Below are 17,539 nucleotides of genomic sequence, written 5' to 3'. Positions count from 1 at the left end.
AATGCAGTGTTTGCTCATCTTGTCAAAACAATAGGGAAAAAACCCTGGAATCTAGGAAAGGAAGGAAAAGGTAAACAAGAGTTGATTTTTTTTAACATTTTTAAGGGATTACTGCTGCAGTAATTTGAAGCAACAGGATCACTAGGTTCTGTGCAGGGACAGGCAACGTTCTACCTTAAGGGGCTCCTCCTGTCGGGGGACCTGGGGACAGACGGAGCAGCCCCGTTTGCCCCTGGGTCACAGAGGAGGAAGGGCTGGACCCTCTATGTTTTAACTCCCACCGTGAAATGAAAAAGGAGCATCTTTGTCATGGAAATGCTTGCACTGTATCCTGAAGGTCAGACAGCCCTGCTCTTACGAGCATTACATCTTGAGCCACGTCAGAGGAGAAGGGAGAAGCACACGGGCGCTGGTGGTCAAGATCCACCAGCAACGCAGGAGACATAAGAGACGCCAGGTCAATCCCTGGGTTGGGAAAATCCCATGGAGAAGGAAGTGGTAACTCATTCCAGTGCTGTTGCCTGGAGAATCCCATGGAAAGAAGAGCCTGTCCACCAGTTCGCATAGGATCAGGCTTCTCCTGTCCTTCATCATCCCCCGGAGCTTACTCAAACTCATGTTCATTGAGTTGGTGATGCCATCCAACCATCTCATCCTCTGTTGTCCCCTTCTCCTCTTGCCCTCAATCTTTCCCAGCATCAGGGTCTTTTCCAATGTGTAGGCTCTTCGCATCAGGTGGCCAAAGGATTGGAGCTCCAGCTTCAGCATCAGTCCTTCCAATGAATATTCAGGGTTGATCTCCTTTAGGATGGACTGGTTTGATCTCCTTGCAGTCCAAGAGGCTCTCAAGAGGCTTCTCCAGCGCCACAGTTGGAAAGCATCAATCACACATACATACATACATACACATTATTTTCCACGATGGTTTATCACAGAATATTGTACAAAGTTCCCTGTGCTGTACAGTAGGACCTTGTTTTATTTTTCCTTGGAAGAAAAAAAAAAAAACAAGCTAACGTGTTGGCATCTCTTCCGCCCGCTCCCCCCGCGCAGCACACGGCCGCCGGTGACGAAGGAGGTGGCCAGTCGCTGGTGTCCCCTGGCAGCTGCCTGGAGGACTTCCGCGCCACGCCGTTCATTGAGTGCAACGGGGCCCGCGGCACGTGCCACTACTACGCGAACAAGTACAGCTTCTGGCTGACCACCATCCCGGAGCAGAGCTTCCAGGGCACGCCCTCTGCCGACACACTCAAGGCCGGCCTCATCCGCACGCACATCAGCCGCTGCCAGGTGTGCATGAAGAACCTGTGAGCGCAGGCGCCGGCCAGACACGCCCGCCGGACACGCCCCTTCCCCAGGCCACGTGCAGTCCGGGGCCACTTTGGTGCTTATTCTTAACTTATTACCTCAAGACGCCGACCCCTAAATTGACTGCATTTTTTTTTTCCTTTAAAAAACAAACCAAAAAGAGAAAAAGGTTACCAAAGGAATTCAGCACCAGCACTTGGACAAGATAGGCCCTTGCCCCCCGCAGGCGCTGCCTGCTCCCCCCAGGTCTGCAGGACACCGTGTCCCCCAGCACGGGAGGCCGTTCACCTCCCGCTCAGGCCGTCCGGGACTGCTCGCGCTCGGCGTCGCTGACGTCCTGCTACGCACCCGTGTACTCACCGCGCTCTCAGCCACCGCTGTTAACCCACTTTCTGAACTCACTTAAGGGGGGTGTGGACGGATGAGGCAGCTCAGCCCGCGGGGCCCGGGGGGTGGGCCAGGCCCCGCTCTCTGAGCCCCCAGGATGCCGCACTGTCCTCTCAAAAGTGCCGGTGACGTGAAGGCTCCTCGTCCCCCAGGAGGGCCGACTGCGCCTCCTCGTGTCCGAAAAGCCGCTGCTGTTGGCGCCCCGGCCGTCGCGCTTCCCACCACGTCCTTCCAGACCTTCGCGCCATCCGCGGCGAGACGGCAGAGACGCCCCCGCCGCCCCGGGCTGGCCTGAAGATCCACCGCCCCCCCCCATTCTGTGCGCTGAACTGTACCCCTCTGACTACTGCCTCCTCTGTAACCAAACCAGAATAAAAGTTACTTTTCAACATTTTTATACCCCACGTTGTTGCCTGCCTGCCTTTCTCAAGTTCTTAGGGCAGGACATTTGCACTGAACCCCAAACCCTGCATCCCGGCCCAGCTCCACACTGCGCTGCTATTTTTCCAGATTTCAGCAGACTGAACCGAAGCCTGTGGTATCCTCATTGGTTTCTCAGGGAACTGTATTTGTGTTTACAATGTGGTGATGTTCACAGAAAACACTCTCAACCTGCAGTCACAGGGGTTAGGAGGGAGATACCTCTAAACATACTTCCAAAGTCATTCAACCCGCCCTGGCATAACGTCCCAAATCAAATCCCATAAATCAAATCTCCAAGACCCATTTCTGGCTTCAGTTTCTCCAGAACCTGGCTGACGCCTGGGCATCCAGCTCACAGAGTCTTTTTACCCTTCAGAACTCAGTCTCACCTTAGACCTCCTTTGAGAACAATTTGTATAGTCACAAAGTAAGCATTTCACTTGACGGTGTTATTTAAATGGGATCAGCCCCGGGCTGGCCTGCCTTCCCCGGCGCCGCCTGAGCCAAGGACTGTGTGCCAGGGAGGTTAAGGGAGGACGGGACTCCGGGCGGGGGGCGGGGAGGGGGGCTGGTGCCTGGCGGAAGGAGGCTGCCTCAGTACAGAGCTCAGCCCTGCCGCACAGCCCCCCACACTGAGGAAGGCCACACAAGGACCACCGATGGGCAAGGCACATTTTCCGCCTCCAGCTCTTGCCCCCGGGGGCCAGGCTGGGTTACAGGTTCAGGAGTGTAGAGCGGGCTCTGAGCACCCCAGGGGAGGTGGCAGAGACCAGGTGAAGGTGATGGGAGCTACGGTAGGCTCCACCTGGGCACAGCTGGTTTCCATAGCAACAGTTATAGTGGGCAGCTGAGCCCTTAGAGGCCGAGGCCGGGGCCTGAAAGATGCCCACACAGGAGGCTGGGGGGGCAACTGCTCTTGCCAGACCCCAGTCCCCAAGATCGCAGGGTGGTCATGACGCTTGCCACAGTCCTGAAAATTTCTGCTCAATTTGGTCTAGCCTCTCCTTTTAATTGAATGAAAGATTCTTTAGATTCTATACTGTTTCACTATTTTCAAGTTTCACACCCGTGCTCTCATATGGCTTAGCTTTGCCTCTGTGTGGTTCCCAGGGCATTAGGTGCCCAGCATTAAACACCACAAAGTCCCGGACTTCACACCTAAAACACATAAGGCGGGAAGACCAAGATCAAGGTCTCAGTACATAACTGGACGCCAAATGTAAACAGAAAATATAAATCAAATACAGATAATCCACCTCTGTTTGTGTACATGACCCCAGGATCCGGCACAAGTCACGGTCATGGGTGAAGATTCCTGGTCTGAAGTCAAACAGCCAAGCTTCTGCAACTTGAAACTTCAAGCTGCCCTTCACAGGCCCATGTATGCTGCGTGCGACTTCTCGGGTCTAGTTTCTCAGGGCTAAGAACAACCACCAGCCAGAACCTAAGGGTCCTTGAGTGGCCAACAGTGTCCCCACTTTGCCGAGCGTGGGCGCCCTGAGGTCAGAGTCACTGCCTCCTGACGCCTCGTAACTTGGCTGCTTTCACCCCCACCACAGACGGCGCCTAGCCTCACGTGAAACCGCACAAGATGCCTCCGGACACACCCTGGCCGGTTGGAGGGGCACCAAGAGCCAGGCTGAGCCCGGGATGATTGCTGCTGCTCCCGCTGCCCGAGAAGAGCCAGTCAGGAGGACGCTGGAGCAGGTCTGCGCTCGGGGTCGGGGGGCCCTCGGGAGAGCTGACACCCAGACACCGCGGGCCACGGTGGCGTCCTGAGCATAAAACCCATTCCTGTGGTGGAGGGGCCCGCAGAGAGCCGGTGTGCACACCTCGTGTGAGTCTGGTGTCATGGCCCGGCTTCAGGAGGAAGGGGGTGGAGACTCCCCGTCACTGGGGGGTTTTAAAGACATTCCCATGGAGACGAGTTATCAAAATTAGGCTGTGTGGGGGACGAGCTAGAACTGCTCTGCACATAAATTCCTGACACGCACGGAAAGGGTGACGTTGAGCTTCAGGAGGACGGTGAGACGGCAGGGCGAGCCCGAGCAAACCGTCCGCAGGCTGTAAGTTCAGGGACACGGAGCCCCCACAGCCCCAGAGCCACACGGACAGGTTCCCGCAGCCGCTGGGGGGTGACGTGGGCACAGAGCACTGTTCCACCTGCACCCAGGGACACCCCGGCTCAGGCCACACTGGACCTGGCCCCACTCCAGGCAGCCACTCCCAGAAGGGGCCGTGGCGGTTCTTACAAAGAGGGACAGCAGGCTGCAGGCACTAAGCCATGGGGAGGGGAGGATGCGGACGTGATGACTTTGGAGACGAGGGCCCGCCCCGGCCCCCCTCACTGTGGTCCCACCGATGCAGCCGCGACCTCAGCCTCCACTCCAGCCTCATGGTTAGGGAAGGAGGGCGCAGGGACCACCCTCCAGGCACCACCCAGCAGGAACGGCCATTGCGGGCACCCCGTGACTTCCAGACCGTGTGGTCTCCGGATCAGACAGCAGGGCTCGTGGGTCCCGCCTGTGTCTGACCTCAGCTCCCACTGCTGCTGGGTGTTCACTGAAGGCACACGTACTGGTGTGCATGTGTGTGCACACGCATCACACATGCATATACACACGTGTGCCTACACACACCACGTGCACACGCACACATGTCCCTCAGAAGAGAAAGCACCTTTTCCGGTTCCCATACTCCCCTATCATCACTCACAGCCACTAAAAACAAAACTTTAAAGGCCACAGTCGAAGCACAAAGGCAAAGCTTCGTGAAGCAACTGTGTTCTTGGGTGAATCCAGCTTGTTTTTATAGTAGTGAAAAAAGGAAAACAAGGCTCTTCAGCCAGTCCTCCCAGTCGACAGCGATCCCAGTCGACGGTCCTCCCAGTCGACGGTCCTCCCAGTCGACAGTCACCTTCGGGGACGGTCACTCATCCTCCCTGCCGAGCACGTCAAGCTCAGGGCCCTCCCGGGGGCAGCCCCACCTGCCACCCTCCATGAGCTGTGATTCTCGCTCCATTTTACAGCTAAGGAGGTTCCACCTCATGGGTGCACCACCAAGGATGAGGGGACACAGCCCAACTAGGGGCAGTACTCCACCCCGAGCCCGTGTCCCCAGATCACCGCTGTTAATGGAGTCCCAACACAGGGCCCAGGTGGCTCAGGGTGACTGCAGCGGGGAGGTACATCCCAGGGGCCCCAGTGCCTCCCCGCCTGCACATTGACCCTGGGGGCCTGGCTGAGTGCAGACTGGCTCACAGAGGCCCTGCCTCCTTCCACAGCCAAGTTCAGGAGCCAAGGGCCTCCGGGGTGGAGGCAGAATGGGAGCCTGTGGGTGCGTAAAACAGCCTTAAAATCACAGCCACTTCCCAGAGGCCACTGGGCAGGATCCAGCTTTTCCAAGACGGAGACCCACACGCTCGCCTGGAGCTGACCTCCCTTATTGCAGACGTCGGAAGACTCCCCTCTGCCTTCTACCTGCAGGCTCCTGGGGAGGAATTCCTGCACTCAGATTATGAGGACTCTGCTCAGGGCTCCCCACACCTCCCTCCCCACCGGAGGACCTCGCCCCCAATGAGGAGCCCCCAGTACACAGGGAGGAACAAGCCAGTGACACCCAGGAGGAGGAGGCCGGGGTCCCTAGAGACACACCGCAGGGTGGCCCGAGATGACGGCGGCCCGGGGCCCGCCCAGCTCTCCTCCCCGGGACGCTGGCAGCCTTGGGCCTGTGAGATGAGCACCCAGGGCACTCCCTCTGGGCCCCCGCGACTCTGCCAATGGACAGAACCAGATGGGGGTAAAATGAGGGGCACTCCTCCTCTTGGGTAGTGGGTGACTGCCCTTTAGAAGCCTACACAGCCACGCCATCCTCCAGAAGGAAGGCGGCTCCGGGAAGGCGCTGGACTTGGGCTCGGTGGGGGCCTCCCTCTCCAGCCGCCTGGGGCTCTGGCCCCAGAAACACCCGTCCTTACACTGGGCCTGGGTCCTCACACCCCCACACTAGGTGTCTTCCAGATCGTACTCCCCGGTGAGGGCCAGTGAGTTCAAGGTCAGTCCATTGGAGGAAGAAGGTCCTGCAAATGCACAAGGTAGACCTTTCTCTAGGATGCAGCAAGGGAGGACGGGACCCCAGAGCCCCCAGAGCAGACCCAGCTGCCCTGCCCAGTTCTGACAGGGCAGGCTAAAGGGTCCATCTTGGAGAAGTGGGAAAGATGGGAGCAAGCCCCAAGGGAGCGGGTTTGATCTAATAGGGGCGGGCGGGGGGATGGAGAGAAGGGCCACCCCCCCGCCCAGTTACAGGAAGGAAAGAACCACCGCAGCTGGAGCGGATCCTGTACCGCAGCCCTGGAGAGGCCACCCTGGCTCCCACACAGGGTCCTGCTCCCCAGCGCCTGCCTCCCTCGGTGACTCGTGGGTGTCGTGGACATTCGTGGTCATCAGCACAGGTGCTCTGCATGTGCAGGACCAGCGGAGCTCACGGGAAGCACAGGTCAGTGCAGCCCCTTCCCTCTGGAGGACAGGACCATCTCCGATGCACTGCCCATGGCATCACGGGCTCTGAGCCCCGCTCACCTCAGCCAGAGAGAGACCTCGCTGGAGGCAGAGCTGCCGGACGTCTGCGGGAAGGGTTCCCAGAACAGCAGGCAGCGCCGATTCCACCAGGAGGGCAGGTTCAGAAATGACCAAAGTGCTCTCGTAAGATCCCAGCCTCACAGCCTGTGAAAAGGGAGACCCATGTTTCCAGCACCCAGATTACAACATGCGAGTGTGCATGTGTGCTAAGTCAGCGCAGTCATGTCCAACTCCTGGCGGCCCTATGGACTGTAGCCCACCAGGCTCCTCTGTCCATGAGATTCTCCAGGCAAGAATACTGGAGTGGGTTGCATGCCCTCCTCCAGGGGGTCTTCCCAACCCAGGGATCGAACCCGAGTCTCTTATGTCTCCTGCATTGGTAGGCAGGTTCTTTACCACTAGGCCCACCTGGGAAGCCCAGATTACAACATAAGCATTCTCTAGTCAAAGCTATAGTTTTTCCAGTGGTCATGTTTGGATGTGAGAGTTGAACTATACAGAAGCTGAGTGCTGAAGAATTGATGCTTCTGAACTGTGGTGTTGGAGAAGACTCTTGAGAGTCCCTTGGACTGCAAGGAGGTCCAACCAGTCCATCCTAAAGGAAATCAGTCCTGAATATTCATTGGAGGGACCGATGTTGAAGCTGAAACTCCAATACTTTGGCCACCTGATGCGAAGAGCTGACTCATTGGAAAAGACTCTGATGCTGGGAAAGATTGAAGGCGGGAGGAGAAGGGGACAAGAGAGGATGAGATGGTTGGATGGCATCACTGACTCAATAGACATGAGTTTGAGTAAACTCCAGGCGTTGGTGATGGACAGGGAGGCCTGGCATGCTGCACTCCATGGGGCCTCAAAGAGTCAGACACGACTGAGCGAATGAACTGAACTGAACTGAAGCTTCCCATGAAGGACGCCTCAAGGCCCCTAGGAAAAACCCGACCTGGAGCTGCCATTAAGAAGGAGGTTTCCGGGGACACTTGAGGGAAAGCTCAGAAGGGAAACCCAGGGCTGTCCACAGCCTCCCAGCCCCAGAGCATCTGCATCTGAACAAGGGAAGAAAGGAAGGAACATTCGGGGTCCCAGCTGAGGACCTCCTCCTTTTCCACCAGCTGGCTCACTAGAGGAGCTGAAACCTCTTGGTCAGGAACTGGTCCCCGAGAGGTCACGGCCAGAAGCCCGTGCGTGAGCTCAGACCCCGGGACAGTCTCCCTGGTGAGAGCCCAGGCCGGCACCCGGGGTCCCCCTGGGACGGAGCCCAGAGCGCAGCCTACTCTTCAGGGCTGCCATGAGGGTGCAAGGCTCACACGCTGTTGATGGAGAAGGTGCCATCCTGGGCCATCCTCTGGGACAGGGGTCATTCAAGGGCACGAGCCAGGGATGCTCAGAGCGAGACAGTGCAGGAGGAAAGGGCCATGAGAACTCAGCCACCCTGACCTCAGAGACAGAAGTGACTTCACAGGACGCTCCCCTCCACAGTCTGCATGATGGGCTCCGGGGTCTCCCAGAGCTCTCCTTATCAGAGACACACTTTATGGAAAAATAAATACACCTTTCACCCACTAAATGGGAAACTAATCTACGTCAGTGAAAAGTAACCGAATTGACCCCTTTTCTCTTTGGAATGGGCTACAGTTCTCAGATGTTGTAAAGAGTCTGCATGCGATGCAGGAAACTTGGGTTCAATCTCTGGGTCAGGAAGATCCCCTGGAGAAAGAAATGGCAACCCACTCCAGGATTCTTGCCTGAGAAATCCCATGGACAGAGGAACCTTGTGGACTACAGTCCACGGGGTTGCAAAGAGCCGGACACAACTGAGTGACTAACACTTTCACTTCCACAAGAAAACAAAAGCTGTGTTCTCACAGCCTCCCTCTCCTGGCATCTCCTAAGAACAAAGCTGACCACCCATCGCCCCTGGAAAGGTGGTTTCAGATTCAGCAACTGCCCAGGCAACCTGCACAGAGGTCAGCAGACACAGAGCCTTCAGTTTTGCTTCTATTATTGGAACTTGTGTCTTTAAGACAACTAGGCATATGAGCCAATCTAAATATCTGGAATTTGTAAGGATTTCATGCAGCAAAAAGAGAGACGTGTCCTAAGCTCACACAGCCATCACCCAAGCAGCCCCAGCAAGGAGCCCTGTGCTGTGTTTAGTTGCTCAGTCACTCCGACTCTTTGCAACCCCGTGGACCGTAGCCCACCAGGCTCCTCTGTCCCTGGGACTCTCCAGGCCAGAGTACTGGAGTGGGTGGCCATGCCCTTCTCCAGGGGATCTTCCCAACCCAGGGATCAAACCCACATCTCCTGCATTGCAGATTCTTTACCATCTGAGCCACCAGAGTAACTTTAGTATTGGGTCATATGTTGAAATCATACTATTTTGCATCTACTGGGCTAAAATATATTACTGGAATTGTTTCTTTTCAATTTTTGATATGGCTACTAAATCATTTAGAATTACATATGTGATCTGTGTTATATTTCTGTTAGATAACAAGGCATTAAACAGAGGGATGGGCAAACATTTTCTGTTAGGGGCTGGAGAGCGACTCCTGTGGGCTCGTGGTAGACAGAATCTCTGCTGAAAATTCTCAGCTTGGTCCTTGTAGCCTCTGAGAGCATATAAAACAAACAGGCTGAGTGCCAATAAAACTTTATTTATAACAATGGGTGCGGCTTATCTGGCCAAGAGGGCAGTCTCCATGGCTCTTAGTCCTACGATCTGAACAGAGGGAGAAAATATGTGTAAGCGGACAATTTACCTTTCCCAAGGTGGTTTGAGTACTAAGTTTGAAATGAGTGACAGTGTATTGATTTTTTTTTTTTTTAGTGAAGGAGAAGAAAAATCATGGATACGGCGACTCCTGAGTGAGTAGAGGGGTCTTGTGTCGGTGCCTCCCGACACCCGCCTGGGGAAGTGGGGGTCAGCTACCCTCCTGGACACCTGCCTGGGGAAGCGCAGGTCAGCTGCCCTCCTGGACACCGGCCTGGGGAAGCGCAGGTCAGCTGCAGAGGCAATGAGGACCCATTGTTGTTTGGTCACAAGTCGTGTCTGACTCTCTGTGACCCCATGGCCTGTACCTCGCCAGGCTCTTCTGTCCATGGGATTCTCCAGGCAAGAATCCTGGAGTGGGCTGCCATTTTCTCCTCCAGGGGATCTTCCCCACCCAGGGATCAAATCTGGGCCATCCTGCATTGGCAGGCAGATTCTTTACTGAAAAGCCCAGTGAAGACCTGGGGTAAGAATTTGGTCTGGGATGCTGCAGAAGTGTGAGGTCATGCTTCACCCACAGTCCACGTGAGAAACTGCAAGTCCGTGTGACAGACATTAAAGCCCACGAGGGGGCACAAATAAGGTCCAAACCCAGGTTCTTCTTAAATAATTTTTAATAATAAAGTGGCTCACAATGCTGCAAACAATACAAAAACAGCGATTCCTGATTTTATATAAATTAACATTTGTCAAGAATCATTACGAGGCATCAAGAGACAAGTACCAAATGGCTAGATCAAAGGTAAATCACAGTGAAGAGGAACCCTGGAGAATCACGCAGGTGCGGAGACAGGGTCCAGGTGTCAGGACGGGGCAGCGAGGGGACGACGATCTCCGGGAGCCCGGCTCTGCAGGTGGCTCCTCCGGACGATCCATCTGCTGCCCACCTCCCGGGGCAGCGATGGACGTGGGGGTCGCGTCACACAGCCCTTGTCTTGGGGACTGGCTGGCACTTCCTCCCAGGTCCTCCTCCACGTGCAGTCCTACAGAGTGACACCGCTTGGCTCCTCAGCCCACCCGGATCCCCGGGATCGGGCCCGGGCGCGTCAGGAGCAGCACCCGGATCTGGTCCGTGCGGGCGGCGGGGCGCTGGCGATGTCCACGGTCTGCGGTGGGGCCTGGGCCCTCTGCCGCAGGATCACGGGCACCACCATGTCGAACACGGTTTCGAACAGCAGGTCCACATTCTTGCCAGTCTTGGCGCTTGTCTCGAAACACATCTGCTCAGCGGCCGGCACGTCCTTCTCGTCCAGCATCTTGTACTTGAGGATCTTCTTGTAAAAGGCCATCGCGTCCTCCAGTTGCACCTGCTTGGAGCCGCCGCTGCCCCCGCCCGCCTGCCCGGGATCACGTCCTCCTCCCTGGCCACCCTCGCCGGGCGCCTCCTCGCTCAAGTCCACCTTGTTGCCCACGACAGCGAACAGGCAGTCGGCACTGGCCGTGTCCGTCAGGCCCAGGAACCGGTTCTCCAGCTCCAGCAGGCTCTGGGCGTGGTTCACGTCGTAGGTGAGGATGACTGCAGCCGCCCCCCGGCAGTACATGGAGCCCAGGCCGTGGAACTGCTCCCGCCCTGCGAGGGGAGAGGAAGCGGCTGGTTATCTCTCCTGTCTGGAGGCGCCCCCGACCATGCACGAGGGACCCCCGGGAGGGACCACGGATGGAATCGTGACCCCAAGTGTCGGTGCGGCTGCAGCTGAACCAGATGGAGACCCTGCTGTGCAGAGACGGGGTGACGGCATGGTCACCATGCCAGCAGTTCCTGCACAATCACGTCCACGCACCGCAGTGAGCCCACAAAACAAGGGGGACACCCGCGCCCTGCTGTCCTCCTCATGGGCGGCGGCGGGCTCCCTATTCCTGCAGCTTACTCCAGGGTGCTTAGCTGAAACGCTCCCACCAGGGTCTGGCTTCTGGATGACAGGGTCGGGACTCCCTCCCTGCGGGGCCGTCTGCCTCCCTGGCCCGCCCCCACTCCAACCCCGGGGGCTCACCCAGCTCCCAGAGCCCCAGGCCCTGCCCTGCCTCTGAGACCACCGCCCCAGGCTGCAGGCCTCCCAGAGGAGGAGCTCAGAACCTACACACTAAGGAAACGCACTCTCCTGTAGGGAAAAGAGAGCAACTCAGCTTTCAAGCCAAGCTGGCTGCTCCTGTGCACACCACACGCAAAGCAGGCAGGCATGTCTCCCCACCGCAGGCAGGCCCGCCCTGAAACCTGTGTCCCCCCTGCCCCGAGTGGGCGGTGGCAGCAGGGGGAGAGGTCCCAGCCCCTCACACCTCCTCTCCCTCGCTCCCCTGCCCACGGGCACCCATCAGGGCCGCAGGATTCTCGGGGGCAGCGCCCGAGGGGGACAGAAGTTCCAGGAGGACCAGACGCCAGGACACAGTGCCGGACCCCAGGAGCCCAGCCCCGGCTGTGCCCACTGAGAGCCTCACCCAGTCTGAGGTTCTCTTTGCCTTTTCAGTTTTCAGGGTGTTTTCTGAGCTGGGCAGTCACAGCCAGAACACAGCATGGCTCTCCCCTGGGCAGCCCTCCTCTCTGGTCCTCTGGGGAGGGTGGGCACCCCCGAGGGCTTCTGCTGTGACTTTCCAGGGGGTCCCTAGCTCCCTTCCAGGTCCCCTTCCTGTCCTGGCCTGGGTTCCCCCTGAGCCCTGGCGCATTCCGCACAACCCCGAGTGGAGGCCTCGGTTATGTGGCTGACAGACACCCGTTTCCACAATGACACTCAGGGCGATTAAACCTCTGCACACGTGAAGCCACAACCCCCCCCCCCCGCCGTTTGTTTAGAAAAAGGGAAAGCACGGCATTTTCTTCTGTAAGATTTCTTGGTTTCGTAACAGCGTGGTCTGATTTGCTGGGTGGTGGAGCCTCATTCGTGTCAGAGGCCAAGATGACACCCTGCCCCCATCTCAGCTCCCACCTTTACTCCGAACTGCAGACACAGCGGGAGAGGGGTGAGGGGAAAGTGAGGGGGTGAGGCCAGATGAAGGGGGAGAGGAGGGCAGAGCAGGGAGGGGGCGGGGGAGACCCGAAACCCCGATGCGTCAAAGCCCCAAAGAACTGAGATTCCGCCCCACTTGTCTCCCTTCATTCTTTCAGGTCAGATCGCCAGAAGCCCTGGATGCGAGAGGCCCACCACACACGCGGCAAGACAGCGCCCCTCACACCGGGGTCTCCAGCGTCCACGTGGGACCGCGTTCGTCCCCGGGTTTTCCCAAACACCACCCCCCAACCCCGTTCCCCTTCTTCCTCGTTCAGAAGGGCCAGATGGCTCACTGAGGGCACGAAGGGCAGCCCCTAAATGCAGGAGGGGCCCCTCCGGAAGGCGTCCCGGGCCCCCCTGCACAGGCGGAGAGAGACCCCCGCCCCCGGGCCTGCGTGCGGAGCAGGACGAGCAAGCCGGACTCGGTGCACTGGGCCTGTTCCTGTAGCACCAACCCTGGTGCCGTGACCCGCGCTAAGTCACGCTGGCTCAGCACCTTCTGTAAAAGAACGCTGCCTGCCGCCTGGAATACGCTGGAATACGCATTCTCCCGGCTCTGGCCTTTGAAGGTATAACTCATTTCCATTCATCTTGAGATAAAAGGTTGCAGAACAGAAAAATAATGATTGTCTTGTTGGAGGTGGCACCAGACTTGCAGACAACGGCCAGAACCAGGGACCCCAGCACCAAGAAGCTGGCAGCAACCAGCCCGGCCCCTGCCCTTGTAGAAGAAACTGGATTCCAACTCGGGCAAGGTGGGTCTTGGGGACGCTAGTCGACCACATTCTCGGTCTGCTGGCTGTCCGAGCAGAGGGGCTACTCCTGGCCCCAACAAACCATCCCTCGATTTACTGGCCTGTCACACGGCAAGCAGCAGGAGGGTGGACTCTGTAACAGGGAGACCTCTCTGGGCGTGTCCAGCCCCCACAGAGGAGCCAGGAGAGGCCCCTGGACAGCTTGCCCACACTCCCTGGTGTCTGCGGGGCTCACCGTCCTTCAGAACACCCTGACACGCCTGCCCCGAGCTGGACTCTGACCTCCGCAGGAGTGGGGCCTGGAGTCTGCCTTCATTCCTCCCTGGGGTATGTGGGGTGCGGCAGCCCCAACGCCGCCTGACCCTGCCCATCCCGCTCCTGCCCCCAGCAGGTCTCAGGTGGATGTGAACCTCTCGGGTCAAAGTTCACTTTGAACACTGCAGTACTGGACTCAGCCAGCGCTGACCCAGGCCGGCCAGAGACCGGCGGCCCCCAGGCAGTCACTCCTCCCCGATCTTCCAAGCTCCGTCCCCCCACCCCCCAAAGCATCCCAGCCTCTCTGCGCCCACCAGACACCCCCCTCCATTTCCTCCCAGAAGGACAGGGCACGTGGGGGAGGTGGATGGCAGGCAAAGCTCCGGGGAGGGCGGGTCAGGGTGGGATCATCCGCCCTCGCACAGGACGCGGATGAGAAGACGCCCCGTCAGCGACGGCAGAGAGTGGACGACCCCCTGTCCCGACCTTGTGCCCACACAGCTCGGCCGTCTGCGTGCATGCTCCCCAGGGGACACCAGCGCTTCACCCCCGGCATCCTGCACCTGACCCCCCGCCCCTCAACCCACCCAGGGCTCCCCCATTGGGCGGAGCACCAAGCCCCCAGTCCGTCCCACCAGCAGCCCCCGGCCAGGCTCTTTATGGTCTCGGGTTCTAGTCCAGGGTCCAGAGGCCCCCGCTGACCACAGTGGGGCAGAGCACGGGAGTCCGTGACCTTGAACCGGGAGAGATGGAATATCTGTTCCCAGCATCCTCTAACCGAGAGCTGGCATTCCCTCCACTCCTCAGACTGCAGGCCAAGCAGAAGCGACAGCAGGAAGCGACCCCTGCGCTTCACCGCCGACAACCACAGCCGCTTTCGAGCCTCACTACAGTTCTGTAGGTTTACCGTCAGCCCAACGTCTCAACGGCTATTAACCTGCTTTCTGGCCAAACTCGGTACTTTACTGCACGTGTTTAAATACAGTATTCAGAGGAAAGGTCGTGGGCAGGCGCCACTCGGACACAAGGGAAATCTTGGTACAAAGGAAAGGAAGAGCCCTTGGCTCAGGGTCTCTGGAGCGTGGGTTGCAGGCATGACACCTCCACACACGTGTGTGTGCCAAACACAGCGGCCTCTGCCAACAAGTCAGCTTCCAGCCAAGTGGCCAAGAAACACAAACGAGCTCCACCCCAGTCATTCTGAGATGGTCCCACCCCGTCACAGACGGCAGCCAGCCTCCTCGGGGGACAGTCTCCTGCCCGAGTGGCCAGCCCTGGAGAGTGGCCAGCCCTGGATAGAACAGCCCGCAGAGAAGGGCACCACGTTCGGGAGAAGGGTCTCAGGGGCTTTGCCCGACCAGTCACCTCCGTCGCTCAGAGAGGGACCCCAAGCCAGGGACCCGCTTCTCCAACAAAACCCCAAGCGTTCCCCAAGCGATCTGCCAGGGAGGCGAGCTGGAGAGGGGGAAACCCGGGCAGGTCTGGCAGGAGGTGGAGGCACGCGTCCTGTGAGCCCCTGAGATGCTGAAGACAGAGAGAGTCCACAGCCGCCAGACTCCTGCCGCCAGGAAGGGCAGCCCGCCACCCCGGGTGCTCCCCACGTCCCCTCCTCCTGCAGAGACAGCGGGTCGGCCCTCTGCCTAACAACTTAATTGCAAATTTCAGGTCAAACTGCCCTCTGTGCCTCCAGGCAGACACGAAACAGCACCCCCGCCCCCTTCGTGAACCCCCTGGGAGACGACAACCGAGGCATCTCCCCAAACCGGCAGCAGCAGGCTTTAGTCAAAAAGAAAAGAAAAGAAGAATCGCTGCCCCACCGTTACCACTGGGCCGGGACCTTTCCTCTCGCACACACTAACCTCAGACGGTGAGCGGCAAAGAACGCGTCAGCCCCCACCCGCTAGATTTCACAGGAGGGTGGTGGGCGGGCACGCCAGCTTCGCCGTCTGTTACGTGGTCTTCTCCGAGGACAACAAGGCGACTGTTAATGCCCAAGGCCTAAAATAGCTTTCCTTTCCAGATAAAACTGTCTGGTTTGCCCTTTAAAAAAAAAACAAAAAGTAAATAGTAATAATACCAAAAGAGAAAGCAAAATACTTAGCTGAGTGGGACCTAAAGCATCCCGGATGCCAGCCTGGAAAGAGGCAGGTGAGATGGCTGATCAAACCCTGGATCTCCCATCTACCCATCAACCAACACAAACGAGCTGAATGCCGTGACCCCAGCTAAAGAATTTACGAGTGTGCAGTTTTCAGGTTTGAAATTCTCAAATCTTGCTTTGGATCTAACCCAGAGCCTTTAGCCCACTTTCCAACGAGCATAGTGCCCATACTAAGACCAGCCAGTCCGACAGGGGACAGGGGCTCTGAACTCGGTCCCGAACTGCGTCCAAGCAGGAGCCTGGCGTTCCTCGCATCACGGAGGCAGTGAGGACCACGTGGGGAGGTGGTGAGACACGGCCGTCTGCAGTCAGCTCTGGGTGTATCTGAACCCGAGGCTCTGCAGCAAGTTTCCCAGGAGTCGATGAGTGTGTGCTGAGCCGGAAGTCAGGCCCCGCGTCTGGACTGCTGTAATGTCAGCTCCTGGACCCCTCGGAGCGATGACTTCCCCATCTGTGTGATGGGCTTGAACTGGGATGCTCACAGGGTCCTCCCCGAATGCTCGGATTCTGAGAAGGTATCTCTCTCACTTTCCCCAAGCCAGGTCCCTGAGCCCCGGCTCCAGAGTGGAAGCTCCAGGCAATCTGGAACCTTCCTCTTCTTCATGGTCCATTTCTGGGGATGTTAGGACACCGGGCTCACCCTGCACCAGCCCTGAGGGCCCAGTGAGAAAAGTCACCAGCTAGCTGCTTCACCAACGCAGCCGAGGCTCAGGCTGCCAGGCTTGGCGAACCCACGTGGCCCTGAGGGCAGTCTCCCTTGGAGCTGGAGACAGGGGTGGGAAGAAGTCTCCTGCATCCTCCTACATCCTCTGTATTCAAACAAGGCGTGCTCTTGGAGGATGACCTTCTCCCCCATTCCCGGGGCGCTTGGTCATGTGACTCCCGCCCACTGTGCCACTAGAGCTGAAAACCAGCTCCAGGCAGGAGGACAGAGGTCAGCGGCCACACCACCTGCTGGCCGCCGGGCAGTGAGGATCCACATCCAGGTTCCATCTCTTTGATGCTGCAGGTGACGTCACCTCCTGCCAGGCGCCGACCAGCACTTCAGCCCGAGGGGCATGTCCTTTTGGCCACACAGTTTTAAATAACAGAAACCATCTCGCAATACTGGCTGCATACTGTAATCATGGGGGAGGGGGAGCAGCTTTTAAAAAATACTGGCGTTCAGACTCCCCGACCCTGGAGCACAGGAACCAGGATCTGGGGCACGGGTATCCTGCACCTTTAACAGCTCCCCTGGAGGACGTGATGTGCAGCTGGAAGTGAGCAGAAGGGGGAGAGAAGAGGCGGTCACTCGGGGTAAATGACCCTTTTCCCAGGTCAGCTGAAGAGCGAAGTCTATCCGGAAATCTAAGGGCAGACACTGAAAGAAAGAGGAACTCTGGAAACACACAGAAACACTGATGTGGCAACATGAAGATAAAAACAGAACCACAGAGCCGGAGCTAGGGGCACAGAGACACCCCAGGGCCGTCTCTGAGATGACCCAGTGCAGCCCGGAGAGGCTCAGACCAGGGTGAGCCGTGATGCGCTTCCTGTCCAAGATGAGTGTAAAATGTGAAATAAAACCCTTCTCCAAAGTTTCCCAGGTCCCCCGCATCACTGTAAACAAACCACCTGAAGGACGACTTTAGTTTAGCTGTGCACAGCGTGGTGAGTTTTGAAGACAGGTTACCATCACAGGCGAGATCCAGAACATTCCGTCTGCGTGTCTGTGTCTACACTGACAGCGAGCCTGGTGCAAAACTGGCCCGAGGAAATGGCTGCCCCCAGGCGTGGCCACAAAGAACAGATGCTTACAGCTCTTTCGTGCAGGGTCCGGCGCCTTCCCAGGGTGACAAAGGAGGCCAGCTCTGTGTGGGCCCAGCGCTGGGCACGCTGTCCCTCCCTATGTGTGCAAAGCCACTTCAGCTGAGAGT

The 17,539-nt window shown here is 58.0% G+C and overlaps 3 protein-coding genes across 4 annotated transcripts in view; 2 read left to right on the top strand and 1 right to left on the bottom strand.

Moving 5' to 3' along the window:
- COL4A2 (collagen type IV alpha 2 chain) overlaps nt 1-2,099 on the top strand; it is a 159,603-nt gene extending 157,504 nt beyond the window's left edge. Inside the window, exon 48 of the mRNA XM_070380741.1 lies at nt 1,054-2,099. Coding sequence (XP_070236842.1) covers nt 1,054-1,311 — 258 coding nt within the window. The 3' untranslated portion in view covers nt 1,312-2,099. The remainder of the gene's footprint in view (nt 1-1,053) is intronic.
- Nucleotides 2,100-10,055: 7,956 nt separating this feature from the next.
- Nucleotides 10,056-17,539, bottom strand: part of RAB20 (RAB20, member RAS oncogene family) — a 33,172-nt gene continuing 25,688 nt past the window's right edge. Inside the window, exon 2 of one of the 2 annotated variants that reach the window (XM_070380743.1) lies at nt 10,056-11,038. In XM_070380743.1, the coding sequence (XP_070236844.1) occupies nt 10,515-11,038 (524 nt within the window). In that variant the 3' untranslated portion in view covers nt 10,056-10,514. The remainder of the gene's footprint in view (nt 11,039-17,539) is intronic. The other variant, XM_005904641.3, reaches the window with a different exon arrangement.
- Nucleotides 12,357-15,312, top strand: LOC138990277 (uncharacterized). Its single transcript, XM_070380871.1, has 4 exons — nt 12,357-12,420; nt 12,747-13,018; nt 13,090-13,204; nt 14,267-15,312. The coding sequence occupies exons 1-4, from the start codon at nt 12,357-12,359 to the stop codon at nt 14,977-14,979; spliced, it is 1,164 nt and encodes a 387-aa protein (XP_070236972.1). The 3' UTR covers nt 14,980-15,312.

The sequence above is a fragment of the Bos mutus genome, chromosome 12 (assembly GCF_027580195.1).
Source record: "Bos mutus isolate GX-2022 chromosome 12, NWIPB_WYAK_1.1, whole genome shotgun sequence".
NCBI lineage: Eukaryota > Metazoa > Chordata > Mammalia > Artiodactyla > Bovidae > Bos > Bos mutus.
The sequence above is the reverse complement of the archived record's forward strand: the minus strand, read 5'-3'. Positions and strand labels throughout refer to the sequence as shown.